General features: G+C 48.6%; 1 protein-coding gene and 1 long non-coding RNA gene across 3 annotated transcripts; one reads left to right on the forward strand and one right to left on the reverse strand.

Moving 5' to 3' along the window:
• Positions 1 to 763: 763 nt before the first annotated feature.
• Positions 764 to 7,373, forward strand: LOC125436826. The gene is made up of 2 exons (XR_007245121.1): positions 764 to 932; positions 6,857 to 7,373. It is a non-coding gene; the product is annotated as an uncharacterized LOC125436826 (long non-coding RNA).
• Positions 4,585 to 23,278, reverse strand: RABL3 (RAB, member of RAS oncogene family like 3). 2 transcript variants are annotated; one of them, XM_048504151.1, is made up of 8 exons: positions 23,196 to 23,278; positions 21,422 to 21,513; positions 17,788 to 17,917; positions 16,452 to 16,566; positions 14,676 to 14,826; positions 12,214 to 12,285; positions 8,328 to 8,366; positions 4,585 to 5,109 (listed from the first exon to the last, which is right to left on the reverse strand). In XM_048504151.1, the coding sequence occupies exons 1-8, from the start codon at positions 23,239 to 23,241 to the stop codon at positions 5,044 to 5,046; spliced, it is 711 nt and encodes a 236-aa protein (XP_048360108.1). In that variant the 5' UTR covers positions 23,242 to 23,278; the 3' UTR covers positions 4,585 to 5,043. The 2 variants fall into 2 exon arrangements, with proteins under 2 accessions (XP_048360108.1, XP_048360109.1); XM_048504152.1 differs by lacking the exon at positions 8,328 to 8,366.
• Positions 23,279 to 23,512: the final 234 nt, after the last annotated feature.

Below are 23,512 nucleotides of genomic sequence, written 5' to 3' on the forward strand. Positions count from 1 at the left end.
TCAGCCAAGGCAGAGGCGAGGCGGAGGTGTATCTGGTGGGTGTAGCAGCCCGGGGGAGACAGGAGGAGGTCCGATGTTCTTGAGTCTCACCATCGCGGTTCTTAGCACATTGTTATTCTATGGTGGGAGGAGGACGGGGAGTTCGGGGAGGAAGCCCGAGGCCGGAGGTCGGGGAGATCATCATGTGATGCATGATCTCACCTAGCTCACGATCTTGAGAGGGCGTCGTCTGAGCCTAATCCTCACCTGGGGGGCAAGATCATTGTCCCTAAGCAGTGGAATTGAGCCAGACAGTTCATGACCGACTCATGGGGGGATGAGGTACAGGGTGGGTACGACCCGGCGAGCCAGCAGGTCCCGTTGGCGTCCCAACGTTCTACCACGGTGCTGCTGGGTCGGCAGTGCATCACTACACTGGTGCACCCCAAGCCCAGAAAGAGAGTGGTGTGCTATGCCAGGGGTGATAAAATACCCCCGTGGTTGTGAACCTTTGGCACTCCAGATGTTATGGACTACAATTCCCATCAGCCCCTGCCAGCATGGCCAATTGGCCATGCTGGCAGGGGCTGACCAGCAATCCCTGGGGCTCTAAGGTCGCCACCACTGAAATAGCCTGAAGTGGTCCCCAGTGGTGGTCTCAGTGATTTGGGAGCCCTGGGTGAAAGTCCGGGACTGGGCCCCAGAATTGCTGCTACCCCTCAGACGGGGGCCAAAGACAGGATGGTACCTGCCCCGTGCCAGGTGGACAGGAGCTGCTGCAGGTCTGCTGCTTGAGCCCCAAATGGGGCAGATGCAACTGGCAGTAGAAGTCAACGTTTCTTCTTCCCTCCCTCTTTCCCTACAGGCAACTTTCGTGGCGATACCTGCAAGCCTGGGGGATCTGGCCCTGCTGAGTGTCACCTCCACGCATCCAAGACCACAAAGAACTGCAGGTGCTGTAGATTAATGATTGACGAGGGGACAGATCCTGAATAAATAACGGAAAGCTCCTGCAGCTTTTATTATCTCCCCCCCCCCCAGCAATGTCCTGCTGCTGAGATACCAATCCTGCGGTGTGTGTCCCCCCCCACACTCCGCCCGGTCCTTAGTCAAACATGCTCCATGAAAGGAGATTCTTCAACTAGGGGGCCCAGCTCAACTTTCTGAGGGAAGTTCATAGGTACCGTATCAGGAACCGCAACTTAGTGCCGCATCCTTACCTAGTGCCTGGGCTATCCAGGTTAGGGCAAAACTTTCCCTAGGCTTAACTATACCCTTTCCCACCAACAGATCTAAGTGAGGTCAGCCATGATGCGGTGGAAGTAAAAGTAGTGTATTTCTACTTTTTTTCTGCTAGAGAGCAGCAGTGGCGTAGGAGGTTAAGAGCTCGTGTGTCTAATCTGGAGGAACCGGGTTTGATTCCCAGCTCTGCCGCCTGAGCCGTGGAGGCTTATCACAGAATTCAGATTGTATAATGCGCTCCCACTCCATCCAACTGGGTGACCAGGCTAGTCACAGCTTCGGAGCTCTCTCAGCCCACCCACCTCACAGGGTGTTTGTTGTGAGGGGAAGGACAGGGTGTAAGCCTTTAGCAGGTCTCCTGCAGGAGAGAAGGGGGGGGGGTATAAATCCAAAACTCTTCTTCTTCTTCTCTTCTACAGCAAAAAAGAGTCCCAAATGTCTATGAGCATTAAATAATCATTTTTCAGCCCAGTCTTTGTCAAAACCATCATTTCGTGCGCTATTAAACATGGCAGTTTGATAAAAGGGCATTTATATTGCCTTGAATGATATTTCATTTTCCCATTCTTCCTCCCCCTGTCCCACCTTAGAGCTCTTTCCTTTTTGTTGTAGTATGATTAGTAGTATTTCAGTGGGGGACCACCAAGGAATACCCGGGATGTCACATGGAGGCAGAAAATGGCAAACCACCTCTGAACGTCTCTTTCCGTGAAAACCCCATGGGATCGCCATAAACTCAGCTTGCATTCGTAGTTTGATGACTTATGAGAATTGCAGCTGGTCAGAGGGCTGGTCTACCACTCATCAAGCGGCAGTGGGTAGATCTATCCTCTGTGGACAGCTCTGCCCACTGCTTCTTAATGAGAGGTAGACCAGCCCTCCCTGGCCGGTTCCTTGATTCTCATATTGATAATAAATCGTCATTAACTACAAAAGATTTCTCATTTAAAACAACCACCAAAAATGAAAATGACGCCTGCGTGGGATTGCCAGGAAGAACAAACTTTATTCATCTGCTCTTTACATTCAAATGGCCTTCGGATGGAGGCTGTGGCTGAGCGGCTGTAGGAAGCGTTCCATGCCAAATAGAGGCTGACAGCGGAGAATTCTGAAGCTGACATAAAATGGCGGGTGCTAGAGCAGTACGAGGCAGGCCCAGGGACACGTGTGGAGAATTCCACTACAGCAGGGGTCTTCAAACTATGGCCTTCCAGATGTTCGTGGACTACAATTCCCATCATCCCCTGCCAGCATGGCTAAGTGGCAGGGCTGATGGGAGTAGCGGATTCCCTGAGCATCTGGGGAACCACTGGTTGAACCCTACACTGAATAAAGCCCAGGAAGACGTGGCGGATGAATTCACAATTGCCTCAGATCTTTTGGTGGAAAGGGCACAGTGGTGCAAAGGGCTATCAAGTCTCAGCTGACTTATGGTGACCCCATAGGACTGCAACTCCCAGCATGCACCGGCTCCCGCCTTTTGCCAAAAAGAGCGGGAAAACAAACTGAGAAGCTACATCCCACCGGAGCTTCAGAACCAACAAGAAGCCAGGAGCTGGAGGGAGTGGAAAAGTTGATTGGTTGCTGCCTGTTTTTGTAAATAGAATAAATGTCACTGGAGACAGGGACAGAATCCTCGGATTCGGCCTAATAGTTAGGGCGACATAATTCAGTAAAGTTCCTTTTTTAAAGTTAGCTTTGTCTGAGTGTGTTCAGCCTTACCCATGGGGTTTTCAAGGCAAGAGGCATTCAGAGGTGGTTCGCACTGCTTGTCTCTGTGTAGCAACCCGGGTATTCCTTGGAGGTCTCCCACCACAATACTAACCAGGGCCGACCCTGCTTAGCTTCTCAGACCAACCTACCCAGGTCAGGGCAAAAATGTTCATAGGTTTTAACAATTAGCCGATCCAATTAACTGTAACGCATTGGCCAGCACCCAAAGAGCTATTTGGATTCCTGAAAGGGATACCCGGTGTTACCCACCGTTTCTTTGAACGAACAAACTCTCTCCCTCTACTCAACACGCTACTTTTGAAAGGGCCCTTTGTTTGGGAGTGCAGAAACTGATGTTTTGAGGGGAGAGAAAAAGTCTAAAGCAGCAGTGGCGTAGGAGGTTAAGAGCTCGTGTATCTAATCTGGAGGAACCGGGTTTGATTCCCAGCTCTGCCGTCTGAGCTGTGGAGGCTTATCTGGGGAATTCAGATTAGCCTGTACACTCCCACACATGCCAGCTGGGTGACCTTGGGCTAGTCACAGCTTCTCGGAGCTCTCTCAGCCCCACCTACCTCACAGGGTGTTTGTTGTGAGAGGGGAAGGGCAAGGAGTTGTAAGCCCCTTTGAGTCTCCTGCAGGAGAGAAAGGGGGGATATAAATCCAAACTACTCCTCCTCCTCCTCTTCTTCTTCTTCTACTCCCTTGAGGATACAAAATTAGTTCCACTTTTGTTTTGGTCCATAGCCAATAGCCGTGTTATAAATATAAAATACACTGACCCTTGTGCCTGGAAGGCATGCATAAAATATTTATAATGAAACAAAAACAATGGTTAACACCCCAAACAACAAAATACAGAAAACCAGTACTTTCCTGCCATCAATCGTAGCCTGAAATTCATACACAAAATACACACTTTTCAATAGTTCAGTTGATCTTCCCTCTAATGCTCTGATTCTTGAACTGGGGAACATTTGCAGTCCAAAAATATTTGCATAAATGCAGAAAGTGTTTCTAAAACGAAACCCTCCATGCTGGAATAATCTGCATTCAAAGTATTTCAATAATTGTACACCGGGTTAAAGATACGGAGAATTTAAAGTAGATTACACTGTGGATGCTTACTGCTTAAATGTTTTTCACCCAGACAGACATAGAGCATGGCTCTCGACCAACTGCAAAGGTCTTTGAAGAGCACTATGCCGTCACTTGAATCGTGTACCATTCTGAACCAGCTAACAGAGATAGCATTTTTTAAAGAAAGGTTGATTTCTAGGAATGTGCAAATTGAATAACGGGCCAAGATCATCCGGGAGTAGAATCCTTGGCGAACTAGCTGGCTTGCGCCAGATAGTTATGGACTACAATTCCCGTCCGGCCTGCACTGGGCCCGGTTATGGCCAATTCATTACGCTGGCGAGGGAGGCTGATGGGAATTGTAGTCCATAACATCTGGAGTGCCAAAGGTTCGCCACCACTGTGACCTATGCAGAGCCTCGCTCTTTTAAGCCCAGTGAAGTTAATGAGTTTTGAAAGGTGTAACTCTTTTTTAGGACGGCACAGCGGAAGACAGACAATCGAGTGAGCGCTGTGTTAAGTCTTGCTAAAGGTCCTCGCTGTTGGAGTTTATTTTCAGTCTACCTTTTTTTAAGATGGCTTCCCATTTCCCCCAGGTGTTTTTGAGCAATTCTTTATTAATCACAGCCATTTCAAAGGCAGGATTCCATTACAATCAGTGGCACAGCCTCAACTATTAAACGACAGTGCTGATGTTTTCGTTCTCTGCAAATCTCTGATTCCTGGGTGGGTTTTAGTCTCAGCAGCATCAGTCGGCTATGGTGGGCTATGGATTCATAAATCTTTCCAGTTGTGAGGAAAACAGGCTTCTCTCTTGTGTGAGAACATACAGCGCCGGATACACAGGTGGATTTTTTGCACTACGGCCAAGAAGTCTTGTATTTCCAAGCCCTTGTGTTTGAACGGTCTTGATCATTTGCGAGCTGAAGAATCTCGATTTTGCTTAGCCCAATCGTCAGTTGAAGAGGCAGAAATGTTGTCTTAGAAAGCAAGGTAACTTATTTCCCACAGCCTCTTTGCAGCCAGCGATGGTCAGTCATAGTGAAGGCTCTTCACGAGTCCCCCTCCAAATCGCTTTCTGTCCGAGAAGCCGGGAATCTGTCGAAAAAGAGAGGGCCCGTGATTACGTCAGCTTCATACTGACAGCTAGGCTGATGCCCAATGAACAGCAGCCTTGATTTTCACATCGGTTAATTCTTTCAGCCTGTTTCAGGTGTGTGGTCAAGTTGGGTGTGGTAGAAGAACAACGCTCACATCTAGGAGCACTTTAGAAACCAACAATATTTCCAGGGTATAAGTTTTATAAGAGTCAACCCTCCCTTTCTCAGATATCTGGAAAGGGAACTCTGACTCTCCAAAGCTCAGAATCTGGAAATCTTGTTGAATTTTAAGGAGGCACCAAACTTGACTCTTGAATCTTGCTCTTCCAGCCTGTATCCTCTATGCCAGTGGTGGCGAACCTTTGGCACTCCAGATGTTATGGACTAAATTCCCATCAGCCAACTGGCCATGCCGGCAGGGGCTGATGGGAATTGTAGTCCATAACATCTGGAGTGCCAAAGGTTCGCCATCACGGCTCTATGCTAGCTGAGCCCAGCCGCACTCCATGCTTTCTATCAGCTGCTGCTCCCCTTGACAAGCGGCAGCATTCTGATCTGGGCCCATCAGGCACTCGTGTCAGCAGCGGAGGACAGAGCTGGGCAGAGTTGGTCCACGGGCAACAGTCTGCTTGTTGTTGTCCCAGGTTAAGTCTGCCTACGGGGGACTTCTGGGTATTCTTCAGGATGGGGCTGAGTAAAAGGCGCTAAGAGCTTGGCTGCACAGGCTGTGCCTCACCTCAAAAGGAACCAAGTGCAAGTCAAGCTCTGTCTGTTGAGAATTCTGAAATAGCCAGTCCAGTGGTTTACCGTAACCCCCCCCCTCCTGTGCCCAGCCCCTGGCTGAACTCCCTCCACTCCCGCAGCTCCCCCGCAACCTTTCCTTTGTCGCTCTAAGCCAGTGGTGGCGAACCTTTTTGAGACCGAGTGCCCAAATTGCAACCCAAACCCCACTTATTTATCGCAAAGTGCCAACCCGGCAATTTAACCTGAATGCTGAGGTTTTGGTTTAGGAAAAACTGGTTGGCTCCCTCTTCCTCCGCCCCACCCGCTCGAGCAGGGGCCAGCCTGCTCTAGACTCCAGCAAGTTCCACGCACACCACTCTGTGCCTCTCTAGCATCTCTGTCTCCTCTGCACCCCTCCCCTCGGGCAGCAGCCACCCAGAGCACAGGCACCAGGCCTACCAGCCGAGTCCTCCCTGCTCACCGCGGTGCGCGCATATCGTGCTCAGTGGCCTAGGCCAGCCTAGATGTGTGTGTGTGTGGGGTGTGTGTGTGATTTTCCGCCCCCCACATGACGAACTCTGTGTGTGTGTGCCCACAGAAAGGGCTCCGAGTGTTCGCCATCACTGCTCTAAGCAGAGTCACAGCTGGCGTGGGGAAAAGGCCAGGGAAGGCACGCTCCTTCCCTGGTCTGGTTCCTACCATACCCATTGTCTTGCCAGCCGTTGCCCCATTTGGAGGGATGGAGGAAAGTTAAGTGTATTTTAAAATGCACCTAGTTTTCCTGCATCCCTCTGAGCGGTGCCATGTCTCAGCCGCCAGTGTCTTGCCAGCTGTGGCTGGGGGCTGAGCATGGGGGGGGGGGGACAGGTGGCCAGAATGCGCTTGTAGGGAAAGTATTCGTATTAGCTTAACCGCAGCCATTTTGTTGTGAACTGTGTAATAGCTCAATCGCAGCCCTTCTGCTGTAAGCTTTCCATGAAACAGTTCTCGAAAATAATTGCCTATCTTTGGCTTCCCACCAGCTCTTCCATCCTGGTACCGAGCAGCGGTTAATTGAAGGTCTTGGCCCGGCTGCGTAAAGTTTTGCTAACGGCTGAAACTTCAATAAACCCTCAGACACAACACCTGATAAGAATGAGGAATCATACCAACTGCCTTAATTAATTGGCATCGTTTTGTGATTGGTTCGCTGAGATCACCTGATATGTAATTTCTCTATATCTGCTTTTCAATTTCAATATTGTAATAGCGGTTCCCTTTGTTTGTTTGTTTTGCTTCTTCCTGCCTGTAACTGCTGATACTACACAACGCTACCTCATTCCAGCTAGAGCCTGTCTTTTTTGACAATAAGACTTGCTTGCTTTTTGTTATAACCACTAAGCAAGCATGGATAAGGTTTATATTTTGATTTTAGTTGGTTCAATAGCCTTGTCTTTATTTGCTCTCGTTCAACTAATTGCATGCATAGTATGCCAGCTGACTATAGTTTGTTGAATGGCACTGACTTCAATAAACTTCAGAAATATGTTTTAAAGGCAATTTTTTTCTCTGAGCCGTGTGTGCGTTCAAAATCCTGACCCACGTTTAAGGAGAGTAGTTAACTCATCCTCTACAGCGCCCCTGTGTGACCCAGTGACGCTACATAGATCTTTTACCAGCAATATCAACACAGAGTAAGCTGCATTTTCTTGTATCTGAGCAGGACGGCAGGTATGGACAGCCGCATGAGGCCTATGGTTGTGTTCCCATTGTCCTGCCTGTGGTGGGAAATCTCCAGCCGACTGTAGCCCTTGCCCACTGATGCTCGGTTGATCAACAGGTAGGAAGATGGGGTTGGTGGGGTGTGTGTACATGTGTGTGTGTGTGTGTGTGTGTACATGTGTGTGTGTGTGTGTGTGTGTGTGTGTGTGTGCGCGATCATCCTGGGGAGAAAAATTCGGCCTCATCTACTTACAGGAGGTTCTGACCACAGAGCTCCTGATGGTTCCTAGGGCTATTCAGAAAGGAGGGAGTAGGTCTAGCAACCTCCAGAAACTCCGTGGTAATCTTAACGTGAGTTCCTGGCAATTCCCAGAGCTACCCTTGTCACTTCTGGGTAGCTCTAGGAATCGCCAGAAATTGTATGGTCAAAATCTCGGGTAAGTAGCCTTATTTTTCTTTTAATTCCCCCTCCCTTCCCCCAGGACTCTGCTTCCCACCACCCCTACACAACCCTCCCACTGGTTGCCAGGGAATTCCTGACAACCAATGGGAGGGGTCTGTGGTGGTGGTGGGGAGAAGGCAGAGCCCTAGGAGAAAGATTTCCTAGCAACCTTAACTATAGCAACCAAAGATTATCTTTGGGATTTTAGCCATAAATGATGAACAGGCAAAGCTGTGGACAGAATATGCCTTCGAGTATATAAGGAACTGATCTTTGAAGGTTTACAAATACGTAGCCAAATTACAGCTGGGATTGCTTAAGAAAAGCAAAACAGAAGAAGGAACACATACCTGGTTTCCATCTCGTAGGAAGTATCTCTTCTCTATGACCTAAAACAATATATTAAAAAGGAAGAACCTAAGCAGATACCATTACTCTTTTGAGGAATAAGTCATTGCCTGGTGTTTGGAAATTTCATTCTCGGCGCTTCGGCTCCGGCTTCCCAGGGGACTCAACTGTCTAAACCTACAGGGCAGGATTTTCTCATTTCAGAAACCAAAAGCAATTCTCATCCCACTGCCTGGAAGTGTAGATGCTTTTTTGGTATTTTAATGAAGGACATGCTTGGGTAGATTTTATCCCCGTCCAAGCGGTTTAATACCGTATATACTCACATATAAAACGACTTTTTCAGCACATTTTTGTGTACAGAAAATACCCCTAAACTTATCTGTGAGGTGTGTTTCAAAAAAAAAAACATTTTAGGGTTTTTACTTTGTGGGATTGCAGGGGAAACAGTTTTTTAGGCTAAGCTGACTTTCCAAAATTTCAGTCTATCATCAGGTGACACTCCTGATGATACCACCCAGGTTTGGTAAAGTTTGGTTCAGGGAGTCCAAAGCTATGGGCCCCCAAAGGGGATGCCCCATCCCCAATTGTTTCCAATGGGAGCTAATAGTAGATGGGCTACATTTTGAGGGTCCATAACTTTGGATCCCTTGTACCAAACTTCACCAAACCTGGGTGGTATAATCAGGATAATCTCTTGCTGATACCAGCCAGGTTTGGTGATGTTTGGTTCGGGGGGTCCAAAGTTATGGATCTGCAAAGTGGGTGCTCCCATCCCCCATTGTTTCCAATGGAAGCTAATAGTAGATGGGGCTACCCTTTGAGGGTCCGTAACTTTGGACCCCCTGAACCAACCTTCACCAAACCTGGCTGGTATCATCAGGGGGGTCTCCTAAAGATACTCTGAAATGTTGGTACTGCTAACACAAACATTCCTCCCCTGACAGGCACCCTCAAATTTCCCCCAGATTCTCCCTTTAAATCACCCCCACCCCCTTCTGAGTGGATTTAAAGGGAGAATCAGGGCTTACCAGTAGCTGCTTACCAGTAGCCACCCTCGACTTATACGTGAGTCAGTAAGTTTTCCCAGTTTTTTGTGGTAAAATTAGGTGCCTCGACTTATATGCGGGTCGACTTATACACGAGTATATATGGGTAAGTGTACTTTCACATGATGTCATTTATCAGGGTTCCAGGTTCCGCACAAATACACGGCAGCTTGGCGTTCGTATTGCAGAAGGAAAGCCAATGGCAGTTATCATATATCTAACAGTGATGTGTGATTCCTATCTGCAGATATCGGTGAACTGGGATCATATTGACGCTAAACAGATTTTTCTGTGAACTTGCACTTTGAAAGGAATCCTGTAAAATGCAGATTCTGCTTGAAATGGGAAGATTTGCTATTAGAATTGTGCGTAACCTAACTATACGCAAATAAAAGGGGGGGGGAAGGGCCAGGCGACATCTTTATAGTAATTTAAAGCCCCTATATCAGTGACGGCGAACCTATGGCACGGGTGCCAGAGGTGGCACTCAGAGCCCTCCCTGTGGGCACGCGCAAACAGAGTGCCCCCCCCCCCCCACATCTAGGCTGGCTTGGGCTGCTGGGCTTGATTATTAGCATTAACCCCAAGACCTAGTTTTGGGGAAGCAGTGTAGGTAACCCTGTTAAGCGCTGTTAAACCCCACTGATTTTCATGCGAAGAACTAAAGCGCGATCCTTTACCTGGGAGTAAGCTTGGTTGCTGGCAATAGGGCTTGCTTCTGAGTAAACCCTCCTAGGGTCATGATTCACCCATTGGAAGAGTTGAACGGTTGAGTCAAAGCAATGCCACCAACTACCACCAAGCTTACTCCCAAGTAACGGATGCCTCGGAGCCAACCGTTTTTTCTAAACTAAAACCTCAGTATTCAGGTTAAATTGCCGTGTTGACACTTTGCGATAAATAAGTGAGTTTTGGGTTGCAATTTGGGCACTCGGCCTCGAAAAGGTTCGCCATCACTGCCCTATATGTTTTCCTGAATAAGCTTTGTCAGGGGGATCAGAGTTCCTTCGTGTTGACCCTTTCCACAGCAGCTGAATTCTATTATTGATTGACTGGATTGACAGTCATAGATCAATCATAAACATAGAGGAAAACAACCCAAGTTGCAGAATAATAAAATGCAAGGCATTCAAGGGAAACGATAAAAGCAAGAAAAATGTTAACTTGCAATAAGAATATAGAAAAATAAAAGGAAAATATAGTTAATAAGGCTTGAAGATAAAACTAAACCCAAAAGCATTTCTTAAAGGATAACATTTAGTTTCAAAATGCAATCAGATCAAGCTAGCCGTGCGTTTTTTTAAAGTACCTGGGCACAAAAATTTGCCACCTGCCTCCAAGATATTTGGATTTTCATAGGCTAGCAGTTTGTCTAAACAAACCTTGTCTGAACAGGCTGGAAATGTGTCAAAGGGGGAGAGAATAATCTTTGCCCTTAACTTCGTATAAAAAGGGCAAGTCCTTATTAAAAAGGGCAAGAGCACATGACCCATAGTCTCAACTTCCCCTGTAGTACAAGGACATATTCTTTCTGAATAAGGGATAAGAGAGCCAGCGTGGTGTAGTGGTTAAGAGCAGGTGGATTCTAATCTGGACAACCGGGTTGATTCCCCCATTCCTCCACTTGAGTAGCAGAGGCTTATCTAGTGAACTGGATTTGTTTCCTTGCTCTTCCACATGAAGCCTGTTGGGTGACCTTGGGTATTCACAGTTCTCTCAGAACTCTCTCAGCCCCACCTACCTCACAAGGTGTCTGTTGTGGGGAGAGGGAGGGAAAGGGGTTTGTAAGCCACCTTGAGTCTCCACCTTGAGTCTCCTTGCAGGAGAGAAAAGCAGGGTATAAATCCAATCTCCTCTTCTTCTTATATCTGGCTGCACACTTAGCTAGGGTAACAGCTCCCCTAAGGGGAAGAAGAAGAGGAGTTTGGATTTATATCCCCCCTTTCTCTCTTGTAGGAGACTCAAAGGGGCTTACAATCTCCTTGCCCTTCCCCCCTCACAACAAACATCCTGTGAGGTAGGTGGGGCTGAGAGAGCTCTGAGAGCTGTGACTAGCCCAAGGTCACCCAGCTGGCGTGTGTGGGAGTATACAGGCTAATCTGAATTCCCCAGATAAGCCTCCACAGCTCAAGCGGCAGAGCGGAGAATCAAACCCGGTTCCTCCAAATTAGATACATGAGTTCTTAACCTCCTACGCCACAGACATGTAGGTATATTAGATAGGGAGCCAGAGTCCTAGAGCAGTGATGGCGAACCTTTTAGAGACTGAGTACCGGGGGCGGAGCAAAGGGAAACTGCACCTGGGGCTCGCTTGTGCCCCTTCCACGCCCCTGCCCTGCCCTGGAATGCCCCTGGAATGTCCCGAAACACCCCCACCCCGCTCCAGGAACACCCTCGCCACAACCCCCCAGTATGTCGCACACCCCTCGCCCCCTTGGCGCTATGCCGTTGCCAAGTGCCCAAACTGAGACGACAGCTCGAGTGCCCACAAAGAGGGCTCTGAGTGCCACCTGTGGCACCCATGCCATAGGTTCGCCACTCCTGTCCTAGAGTATCTTCATGTCACGGTTCTAATATTGTGTTGTTGGCTCCACCATTCTGCACCTGTACCAAGAATTACAAAAATTTCCATGGGTTCAAGGAAGTTTGGAGGCCCCTGGTCGAGCTGCTTGCCTGGTCGACTAAGGCCCTCACCCCGCCCCACCCGGTCAAGTCTCTTTCGGCTGAGAGTGCACCGTCAGGGCTTCAGCAGTCTGCGCGATACCCGAATCCGTATCGACGGTTTCAAGACCCAAACCTGCATCTGAAAGTAAACACGAAATGTAACTGAAGGACTTACCTTATCGAAAAACCTACTGAGTTTCACGGCATTGGAGGAGCCGGCTGCCAAGTAGCGCGGGGTGGTGCAATCCTGCAATGGACAAAAGGTCTCTTCGTTTTGGTAATTCACAGAAACTGTTGTCTCTAGGAAGTGCAGTGTCTCCGGTTAGGTTGCTGGCAGCGGGTGGGGAAATAACTGGATATTTCGGGGATGGGGTTTGGGGAGGGCAGGGTTTAAGTTGGGAAGGGACGTCAGCAGAGTATAATACCATAGAGTCCACACCTAAAGCAGCCATTTTATCTAGGGTTGCCCTTGGATGTCCAGAGATCAAGAAGAAGAAGAGTTTAGATTTATATCCCCCCTTTCTCTCCTGCAGGACTCAAAGGGACTTCCAATCTCCTTGCCCTTCCCCCCCTCACAACAAACACCCTGCGAGGTAGGTGCGTCTGAGAGAGCTCCGAGAAGCTGTGACTAGCCCAAGGTCACCCAGCTGGCGTGTGTGGAAGTGTACAGGCTAATCTGAATTCCTCAGATAAGCCTCCACAGCTCAAGCGGCAAAGCTGGGAATCAAACCCGGTTCCTCCAGATTAGATACACGAGCTCTTAACCCCCTACGCCACTGCTGCTCCTGCAATAATGGGAGATTGCCAGATCTCTGCAATAATGGGAGATTGCCAGATGCCACCTGTGTTAGCATCGTGGTTTTTTGTTGACTGAGAGTTGTGAATGGGACACTAATTCTTTTTCAGAATTTTCTAGGTAAATTAGTAGCTATATTCCCCAGCAGGTTCCTTCCATGCAGAGCTTCCCAAAACTGAAACTGGGCATAGAGTTTGTTAAGGTCAGGGAATGAGATTGCCAAAGCAAGCAGATGCCAGAAACAGCAACAAGCAACCGTTATACTTTGCGCACCAAGCAGAGGGATTGGAGGGGCCATTCGGCAGGGAGCAGTAGTGGCGTAGTGGCTAAGAGCAGATGCACTCTGATCTGGAGGAACCGGGTTTGATTCCCAGCTCTGCCGGCAGGCACTGAGGGGGAGCTTATCTGGGAATCTCAAGATTAACCTGCTGCACTCCCACCTGCATGCCAGCTAGGAGTGACCTTGGAGGGCTAGTCACAGCTTTTCGGAGCTCTCTCAGCCCCACCCACCTCACAGGGTGTCTGTTGTGAGGGGGGGAGGGCAAGGAGACTGTAAGCCCCTTTGAGTCTCCTACAGGAGAGAAAGGGGGGATATACATCCAAACTCTTCTTCTCTCCTGGTCTCCCCTGGGGGCACGGCAAGACCGCGTGGGAATGGGTCTTGACACTGGAGGGCAGCAATTTTGTCTCGGGCACAAGGGCCTGTGTGTACATGCTGGTGCATTTGTGTTATCAGGTCCACTTCACAAGACAGTTTCTACCCAGGCACCATTTACATGTCAGAAAGGTTGGAGAAATAAATACCGGCTCAATGGAACACCAGAAGTACCTCTCAATGTTTCTGAAATTACACTATTATCCACCCTGGGGCTTTTCTACTGCCCCCCACCCCACCCCACAGCTGAAACCTTGCCATTTGCTATTTTTGTGGTAATAAAACATCCAACCCAAAGAAGAGTCTCAAAGGCCAGCCGACTGTTCTGTAATATTTGGGTTTGCACTAGGGTATTATCCTGTCAAATTTTCAAAAATTATTGTGATGGACCAAAGCACCAGCACTTATTCCAGGGGTCTTTGGGATGAACGCCTCTTGTTAATAAGGTGCAGGGTTCTTCTCTCCTGTCTAGAAGCAAGGAATGCTGGGATTGGTAGTTCTTGGGAGTGCATCGCCTGGGGAAGCCTTAATCTGTTACTGAAAGGACTAGCTGTCCCTTCCCTTTCATGACTGGGCCGAAGGAGGTCGGGTCACTTTTTCACATTAGTGCTGAGAACCTTTAGGAAGAAGCCGTTAGGTAACAGAATCCCACTCCGGGCCCTTCCGCACATGCAGACCAATACAATTTCAATCCGCTTTTACAATTGTTTGCAAGTGGATTTTGAAATTTCACACAGTAAAATCCAGCTGCAAAGTGCATTGAAAGTGGATTGAAAGTGCATCATTCTGCATGTATGGAAGAAGCCTCAGTCAATTTGTTTCCTGAAATGGTCTCTCTGCACAGTTAAAAACCCAAGGATTCGAACTTGGGTCTCCCTACAGAGGCAGGCAAAGAAAATGGGTTTTACCCTGCCAGACTCCAGTGGCTACCGACTCTCTTGCATGGTGTAGTGCAGTGGTGGTGAACCTTTGGCACTCCAGATGTCATGGACTACAATTCCCATCAGCCCCTGCCAGCATGGCCAATTGACCATGCTGGTAGGGGCTGATGGGAATTGTAGTCCATAACATCTGGAGTGCCAAAGGTTCGCCACCACGGGCTGTAGTGGCTAAAGCACGGGACTAGCATCAGGGAGACCTGGGTTCAAACAACAACACTTCACTGAAAATGACAGAAGGTACTGACTAGGTTAATTTCTTCCGCGCCAAAATCCTCAGCCAGAAAGGCTGTTCTGGTCAAGACGTCGTTGCGTTTCGCCTCTGGGATCTGGTCCAGTTTGGTCCCTATGACGAGCAGGGGGATCTGGTTATCAGCAAACTGCTCCCGGTCGTAATCCCTGTGTGGGAAAAGGATGGACGTGGCTGTCAGCAAAGGAGAGCCCCAACTCAGTTGCAAAATGTGCCGACATCAGCTTTGGGGAAGAGATCTGAAGGGTGCCCGCACTGATTTTGGAAGCAGCACTGAATGTTGAGGGAACACAGAGAAAGCACAGACATATGGGAAGAAAAATGGGTTGGTTTTAAGGGCTGTACAACTGAGCTGGGAAGATCTGCATTGAAATCCTCACCCAGCTGAAAAGCTCACTGGGTAACTCTTTAATGCCTAACTTACCTTGTTGCAAAGTTAAGACATTGAGGAAGCCAAGTACAGAATAATGTCCCTTGTCTATCAGAGAAAAGGAGGGATATAAATGTAGTAAATGGAGAGTCAGAGTGGTTAAGAGCAGGTGGACTCTATTTTGGAGAACTGGGTTTGATTCCCCACTCCTCCACATGAGTGGCAGACTCTTATCTGGTAAACCAGATTTGCTTCCACACTCCTACATTCCTGCTGGGTGACCTTGGGCTAGTCACGGTTCTTCGGAACTCTCTCGGACCCACCTGCCTCACAAGGTGTCTACTGTGGTGAGAGGAAGGGAAAGGAGTTTGCAAGCCACCTTGAGTCTCCTTACAGGAGAGAAAGGAGGGGTCAAAATCCCAACTCTTCTTCGTCTTAAAATAAAGAACCACAGTTATAAGAGGAAGGAAGCAATGGTTTTGTTGAAGAATCAACTGGCTGTCGTAGGTTTTTCTGGGCTGCATGGCCATGGTCTACCCTGAGCCAAGGAGAGAAACACATCTTACCATGACACACCTCTGGAGGTGCAAGCCATAGATGCGGGAAAAACGTTAGGAGCTAAAGCTACCAACAGCCCAGAGAACCTGTTGATATTTACAAGCAGAGTGTTTGTGCAGGCTTTTCATAAACATCTTTGCTGATACTTGCCTTCAGGTGCCAAATAAAGACTACAGCTCAAATCCACAGTTTCTATTATTTTCGGCCCCGGGGTCTCACATGACCCCACCCGCTGCAAGCGGAATGCAATTCTTTCCCTCTCTGCAATCTCATCGCACCCCTTGTGTTGTGCCCTGTGACTACAGTCTCAACTGAAGAACTCAGGAGTGGAATATGATATTCTTTATTGCAGAACTATAGCAGAATATTGGCAGGTAAGAAATCATGGACAGATCTGGGAATACATCACAAGCTCCCCATTGATATACACATTAGAACCCCCTCCCCCCCACCACCTTTTCCAGTGCCAGGTGAAACCGGTTTAAGCAGACAGCCTAATATAATCGGATGTTGACATAACGGCAGAGCTGGGTTCTCAGGACAGAGTGAGCTATGTTATCCTTACACCAAGCCAATGGAATGCGAGCAGGCAGAGAGGCCTAGATAAGGAGGTGAGGGCGCAAAAAAGCGAAAGAGCAGGCAAGCATGCACTCTCTCTCCCTCTCTCCAAATACCAAGATCAGTTCCCAAACTCCCAACAGGAAAAGCAGCAGTACGAAGACTCCCAGACTCCTGGTCGAAGAGGACAGCAGCAATATGGCAGGACATGACACCTTGTTCCTTGGCTGTTGACCCTAAGATACCACCCAGAGGAGCGGAGATGGATCAGCATCTCTGCACACTCACCCGTTTGTCACCAGGACTCCAGAGGGGGCTGCGTCCCTGTTGAGAGCTTCCAAAGACCACCGGTACAAGTTCTGGGAGGACTTCTTGTTGGTTAAGTCGTGTACTAAAATGATGCCTAAGGAAGAAAAGGGCCGGGCATTTATTAAGCATTGTTTTCCAAACGGCACCAAAATCAGATCTGAGAGGTTGCCCTAAGAACCAAAGGAGTAGTCCAGGTAGCCCAGGTAGCCCTGGGCTTCTGTTCCCCAATCAGCAGCCCCCACCTCCCTCAGTACTTTCGAAAACAAGGCACTTTCAGTAAGAGTTTACAGGATGGAGCTATACTTGGCTGCACGTACAGATGATAGTTCGGTCAGTTCCACAGCACCAATATGGTGGCCGCGCGGCTGTGCATGCGCGCAGCTTACAGGGAAGACAGAATGGGAGGCTAGCTAGTTGGCAACCTCAGACATGCAGAACAGGATTAGGCTGTCAGTAGGCTGAGGCACCTCTGAGCCTCAACCAGGTTTATTTGGAAGGCACAGCCCAGCCGTCAAACTTGCAAAACAAAGTGCGCAGACACATCTGGGACCACCGGGCGGGTACCCTGTAGGGGTGCATCAGCGGACCCAGTAGAGCCTCAGAAAGTATACAGGAATGCCTGCGCCATCTGTCCCCTCCTGGGCTCGCACGCACACCCATCACGAGACCCCTCTGACTCACGGGTCACAAGATGCCCCAGACAAAGGGTCACAAGACCCCCGAATGTGGATTCGACCCAGACAGGAACGTTTCCTCCCGCACGCACGCAGCCCCCAATGAGTCATGAATTGCGCAACTTTCTCCCGCTCTCCCACATTCCCAAACCCTTAATAAAAGGTGCCAGGGACCCCAGCTCGGCAGATTAGCCAGATCCACGGATCACGCTAGATCGCCACTGGCTTCTCTCCACCGGATCCTGATATCGCTGCATCTCGACTCTTCATTGCGTCGTCCGTAACGACTTCAGTACCCGACAAGGTGTCAGAGAGTGCAGGACACACACTGGCACCATATTGGGTATCCCTGTGCTGAGCTAAACTTTGTGAAACCCTAGCAAATGGAACCTGAATATTAGAGGTGGGATCAATCATAGTTTGCTAAGGAGCACGATTCGAATTGATAACTATGTTGGGGTTCATTGGGCCAGGGTTTCCTAAAACTAGGGCTTGCCACTTCTCGGCAAACCACAGTTTCAGGTGATCCTGGCCAGTTCAAACCACATTCAGCCCCAAAGCAGGGAAAAAGGGAGAAGGAATCAGCAGGCCCACCCACCAACTTTGTGGAACTTAAGCAGGAGAAGGGGACCCTGTCTTACCATTAACTGAATTGTAGAACACAACCCGGGTGCTTTTCACACTCCTGGCGCTGCCCACTGATCCGCCAACATCCCACAATTCTATGTAGTAAGTCTTCTCTTCTGGAGTTCCTTCTCTGTAGTCGTGGATCTAACAGGGAGTAGAAGACAAAAGCCTGAAGTTGAGTGACAAAGAAAAGGACTGCAATACGAATCCATGTCCTTTGGCACAACGGTCCCATCACATACATCAAGACCCTGTCAAGATTTCGGCTCTTTCCTGGCTCTTGAGACCCTGTGTAGGAGGGGAGAAGGTGGTACCGTCCTTGGTTGTTACGCTGTTGACCCTGTGCTTGTGTATTGTCATTTTTAGGCCAGTGTTAACTTTTCTCAGCCTTCAAAGCAGCCAGCATCCAGCCCTGGTTTTCGATTGCACAGTCTGAGAATTTTCTGGCAATTTCACCTGGCTGGGGTGTCGAGGGAGAGGATGGGTGTTTGGGGAAGGGATATTAACCAGTGGCTGTGTAGTAAAACTCGATTCCAGCAAAGCGTGCTTGAATTCTGTTTGTACAGTGACTGTCAATAAAGTGATTTCTGAACTGAAGAGTCTGATTATTGCGGAAGGTCAACAGATCCTAACACCATTAAACTTGAGCAATGTAACAAAAATGGGGAAAATTCGGATTTGGCTTGATTTGGCTGTAAAATTATTGGTATGGCCGAATTAGCCGAATCCGCATATATATATTCGGATACACTGAAAAATTCGGGTTTGTTAGCATTTTTTCTTTTTTGGCCTGTAGGGGATGCATTTCTTAAGCTAGAGGCACTAGAGACTCTCCTGATGATATCACACAGGTTTGGTGAAGATTGGTTCAGGTGGTGCATAACTTTGGTGCATCCCCCATCCTGAATCCTCCATCCCCCATCCTGGATCTGCCTTTGAGGATCCATAACTTTGAGCCCCATGAACCAAACCTCACCAAACCTGGCTGCTATCATTGGGAGTGTCTCCTGAAGATATCATGACAATTTGGTGCCTCTACCTTTAAACATGTGCACCCCACAGATACCCCCCCCCCAAAAAAAATTCCCCATTGGTTGCAATGGAGCCACTTTAGAGCACAGAATCTCCCAGCTCTTCAGCAAGTTTTATGGTGGGAAAAAACAATGTTATGCCCAGCTGGTTCTATGCTGGAGATTTTATTAGAGGCTTTGGAGGGGTAGGAACATGAAATTTTCCACAGGGCTGCTGCTGAGTCTTCTCAAAGGAACCAGCCAATTTTGCTGAAGTTTGGATGGGCATCAGCTTCACCTTCAATTGGATGCCCTCAGCATTTGCCCTTCCCATGCAAACGGTGCTTTTTTATCAGTTGGTGTAGTGGCTACAGTGTTGGCCAAGGGAGACCCAGACTCAAGTCCCTGTTTGCCATGGAAATTTGCTGGATAATCTTGGGCCAATCATACACTCTCAGTCTAACCCGCCAGGTGTTTGTGAGGCTAAAATGGAGGAGAGGGGAACAAAGTAAGCCATTTAGGATCTCCACTGGAGAAAAAGTAGGGTATAAATGAGTAAACACTGTAAATATCTCAACTCAAGCATTGTTATAGTCACAAAAAGTCTCGAAAAGGCCAAGTGATGAAGCATGAAAACCGGATACCTTTGGATAAGAGATTCTAAAACTGATACTGAAGACAATGTATCACACTTCCACTCGTGCTAGTGTGCAATGCACGATTGCTTGTATTTTCACAAGTGCAGTCTCTGGAACCTCTGTCCACTCTGCCAGAGGCTTAAGAAGTTCGTTACGAAATTTCTTAAATTCCTTAAGAAGTCCCTTTCCAAGATAATGAGCTTGGAAAGAGAACTCTGCCAGGACCCTTCCCTGCATCTTGTTGGAGCAAGGTAGGATAAGTCACAAAAGAGATTTCTGAGGACAGCTGTGTAAAACGGTGTCCAGGACTCACCCTGGGTGCCCCCCTTCCCCTCAGCTGCACTCCGCCCCTCACAATTGCACAGAGAGTTGAGTTCAGGAGTTGCGTGCAGGGAGATCCTGCAGTGCACCCCATGTGACCCCAGAAAGTGGCACCAGGTGCTCCAGCCCCCCCGTCCCCCCTCGTTATGCCACTGCAGGACAGAGATGGGGATAGGGGAGATAGTGGTGAGGATGGATTCAGTGGTGGGATTCAGCAGGTTCGCACCACTTCAGCAGAACCGGTCGTTAAAATGGTGCTTGCATACAACCAGTTGATAAATTATTTGAATCCCACCACCGGAACCGATTGTTAAATTATTTGAATCCCACCACTGGATGGATTGTAAGAGAATGGACGGATACAGGATGAGAAAAAGAGCTGAATGTCATCAGCATATCAATGCTGTTTCTTTTGCACCCATCTCAATGCATTTACATACTACAAAGGGTGAAGGAACACGCCACCGAAGAAAGACATGGAATAGATCCTAGGAAGAAATGACTATTTCCTAACATCAGAATAGATCCTAGGAAGAAATGACCATTTCCTAGCATCATTCTGGGGTATACTCAGTCCAGCAGAACAGAGTAGGCTTTCCCTTGACCTCCTGGCCAACCTTTGGGTCACAAACCAGGTTGGACAATTATAAAGCACCTATGATATCTGACAATGGGAGCTCTGAATCTCAAAAGCTTATACTTTGAATATCTTGTTGCCCCCGTGGACCAACATGCACACCAACATAGTTAACCTCTGATACAATCCAAGAAGGGGTTAGACTTAGCCTAGTCCTCCATCTTTTAAACTTTTTTTTGGTGATGGTGGGGGGTGGGGAATTGTTCAGAAACTGACCAATGACTCCATTGATCCCATTACAATCACTGGCCTCTTGGGAAAGTGCTGTGGCATACAGAAAGTCCCATTCTTAGCATACAAGTATTGGCATACAGAAAGTCCCAGGTCTAATCTTCAAAGGGCCAGGTAGCAGGTGATGCTAAAGATCTCCAGCCGAGACACTGGAGAACCAATGCCAGCAAGTAGACGGGACTGACACTGGTGGACCAAGAGTCCAATTCAGCATGACAATTTCATGTGTCCACGTTCTCCTTCCATCTTCATTAGGGGACGTTTTGACAACTTTCCCAACTAGGCTTCGGGGTTTCAGCTCGAATAAAATTAAATGGCTCCCTTCTCATGCTCTCTGAGGCCGCTTCTGCACTCCCCTGGGACCGTTCGCACGAACAGTCCCGGTAACAACAGGGAAGACGGCGCTGCACCGGCACCTGATCGACTTACCTTCCCTGCGATCTTCCGGTGCGTCGCTGAGGCCAGGGTACACGCCCCCCTGCCCTGCGCGACCGCTCCAGAGTCGCAGGGCAGGGGGTGTGTGTCCCCAGGCCTCGGCGACGCGCCAGAAGGTCGCAGGGAAGGAAAGTTGATCGGGAAAGGGGGGGATGGCGCCTTCCAGCTGCTGCTGATGGCGCCTTCCAGCCGCTGCCCCGCCGCTGGGGGGGGAGCGAGGGCGGCGCGGCTGCGAAGCAGCTGTGCCCCCCATGCAGACAGCTCCCTAGGGACAGTGTTTTTGCCGTCCCTAGGGCGCTGTAAACGGCCCATGCGGAAAGGGCCTCAAGCACATTCACAATACATCAAAGCATTAGGAGTTAATTGGTTCACCTACTCGAACGTCTACCGAGCAGCCCACAGTCCAAGATGGGTTTCCCAACATTTGATTGTGGCACAGCAAGTGAACGAGAGAGGACTTCCCCACACCTGCAAGGCAAATCACAAAATAACCTTCTTAGAACGAGTGCACCGTTGTTGCCTGTAACATTATTTCAGTCTGAATGTGAGATTAAAATTAAGAAAGGGTGCACTGGCTGAAGAATAATGCCCTAGCCAAGAGAACTTGGAAAACAAAGGACTTGGATATGCAACCATGACAAAACTAATGAACTCTGTGATTTACAGCCCAATCCAGGTACCCCCGGTGGGGGAATCATCCTGTGGAGGGGTACGGACTCATGCCGGCCGAGGGCAAGCATGCCGACGGGCAGTCATGCCAGCCATCTGGAATGCCCAAATATGGCAATGGGCACCATGTCAGCACTCTTGCACCCCCACCAGCCCTTTTAGTGTAGAAGGCGCGCCGGAGGCATTCCCAGGGGTAGAGCTGACGTTAGTTGGCTTCCACTCTCGGTTTGTGAGCAGGAAAGCTGTGACCCAGGGCTTGGACTTATACCTCCCTTCCGGGTGACATAAGTCCATTGAGCCCTATGGAGGGATCTCTGATGGCAGGGAGGTTTTTCTTTATTTTCTACCTCCCCACGCCACTGGAAAGCCCTCTGGGGGCTACAGGGTGATGCGGTAGGAGTTCTGACCCTGGCTTCCTAGGGCTGTGGATAGGGTCCAGGGGATATGAGCTCAATGAGCATGTGTAGTGGGTAAGATTGCTTATTTTTTTACAGGTATGTGTTGAACCCAATAAGAGAGAAAAGCATATTAGCATTTTCCCAATGTAATGGAAGGATGTATTAGTCTGTTAATTATGCAATGCTCATGAGTTGATCTGGCCTGTAACATAAGAAGGAAGGCACACATCTCAATTGAGGGAATTGCTTATTTTTTTACAGGCCCAAGTTGAAGAAAGACCTCCTGCAGCCGCTACGCCCTATGCAGGAGAACAGATGGGAGAAAGAAACCTTGCATTATTAATTGTTTGGACTTTCTTGCTTTTCCTTATTTACTGGGTAGTTAGAAATTATAACTGTTTTTGAAGGCTTTTCCTAAAAGGCACTGAAGATTTTGTATCATTGAGTTGATATATATCACCTAAATATATCACCTAAATGATAGAAAGTTGTTGTGTTCAAAGGTTTGTTAATTTGTTCAAGCAATTTCATATTTGTTTGTCAAGCCACAGGGTGCTGTCATTATATCAACTTTTGATTTTTCCTACGTCTCTAATGGAGATTGATGTGGCCAAGAATAAGTAGGTGACAATTACATAACTTTTGCAAATAAAAGCCTATGCAGTTACGCTTTTATAAGCCTATTGATTTCAGCACTTAGATGGGTGCATCTCTGTCAGGACAGTGTTGTCAATCATTCAGGGCTTTGAACCAGATTTCTGATTAGAAGCAATTGGCAGTTAAAAGCAGGGAACTCTCTGAAAACCTCTGGAGTGGAGATATCTTCAATATGAAAATAATTAAAATAAATGAAATTATACCTTCAAATGTAAACGTAAAAAACAGTACGAACTAGCAAAGTAGGGAGAGAAGGTTTAGAGTAGGCAACTGACTTTCACCTGTGCCCAGGAGAGTCTTAGACTTTTGGAGCGTGTGTGATACAATCTTCCCCCTCCCCCGGGCAGGGCTGTACCACTTCCTCCTCGCGCATGCGCGGTCCAGACCCCGGCTCCCTTTCGCGACCTGTTCGGAAGGAGCTCTCACCTGAGTCCCCCAAAACCAGCACCTTCACTCTCTCCAAGGCCGCCATTTCCCCAACAGGAAGCCCTGGCAGCAACCGGGCAGCGAGCCCCGCCCACAGCTCCACCCCGCCTTCAACTTCTCTTGCACGACATCCTCCTCGCTCTTCTCATTGGCTGGCAATCATGTCACTCGCTCCCAGAGCCTGTCAACGATTGGCTGCTGGTGGAGTGGGGGCGTGGCCAAGGAGAACAGGCTTGCTTCCGGATTCCAGTTGCGTCGCGGAATGACGTTACCGTGACGCATATCTGTAGCGCCAGCACGTTCGGCGGTAGGTTTTA

Source organism: Sphaerodactylus townsendi, linkage group LG07, assembly GCF_021028975.2.
Source record: "Sphaerodactylus townsendi isolate TG3544 linkage group LG07, MPM_Stown_v2.3, whole genome shotgun sequence".
Taxonomy (NCBI): domain Eukaryota; kingdom Metazoa; phylum Chordata; class Lepidosauria; order Squamata; family Sphaerodactylidae; genus Sphaerodactylus; species Sphaerodactylus townsendi.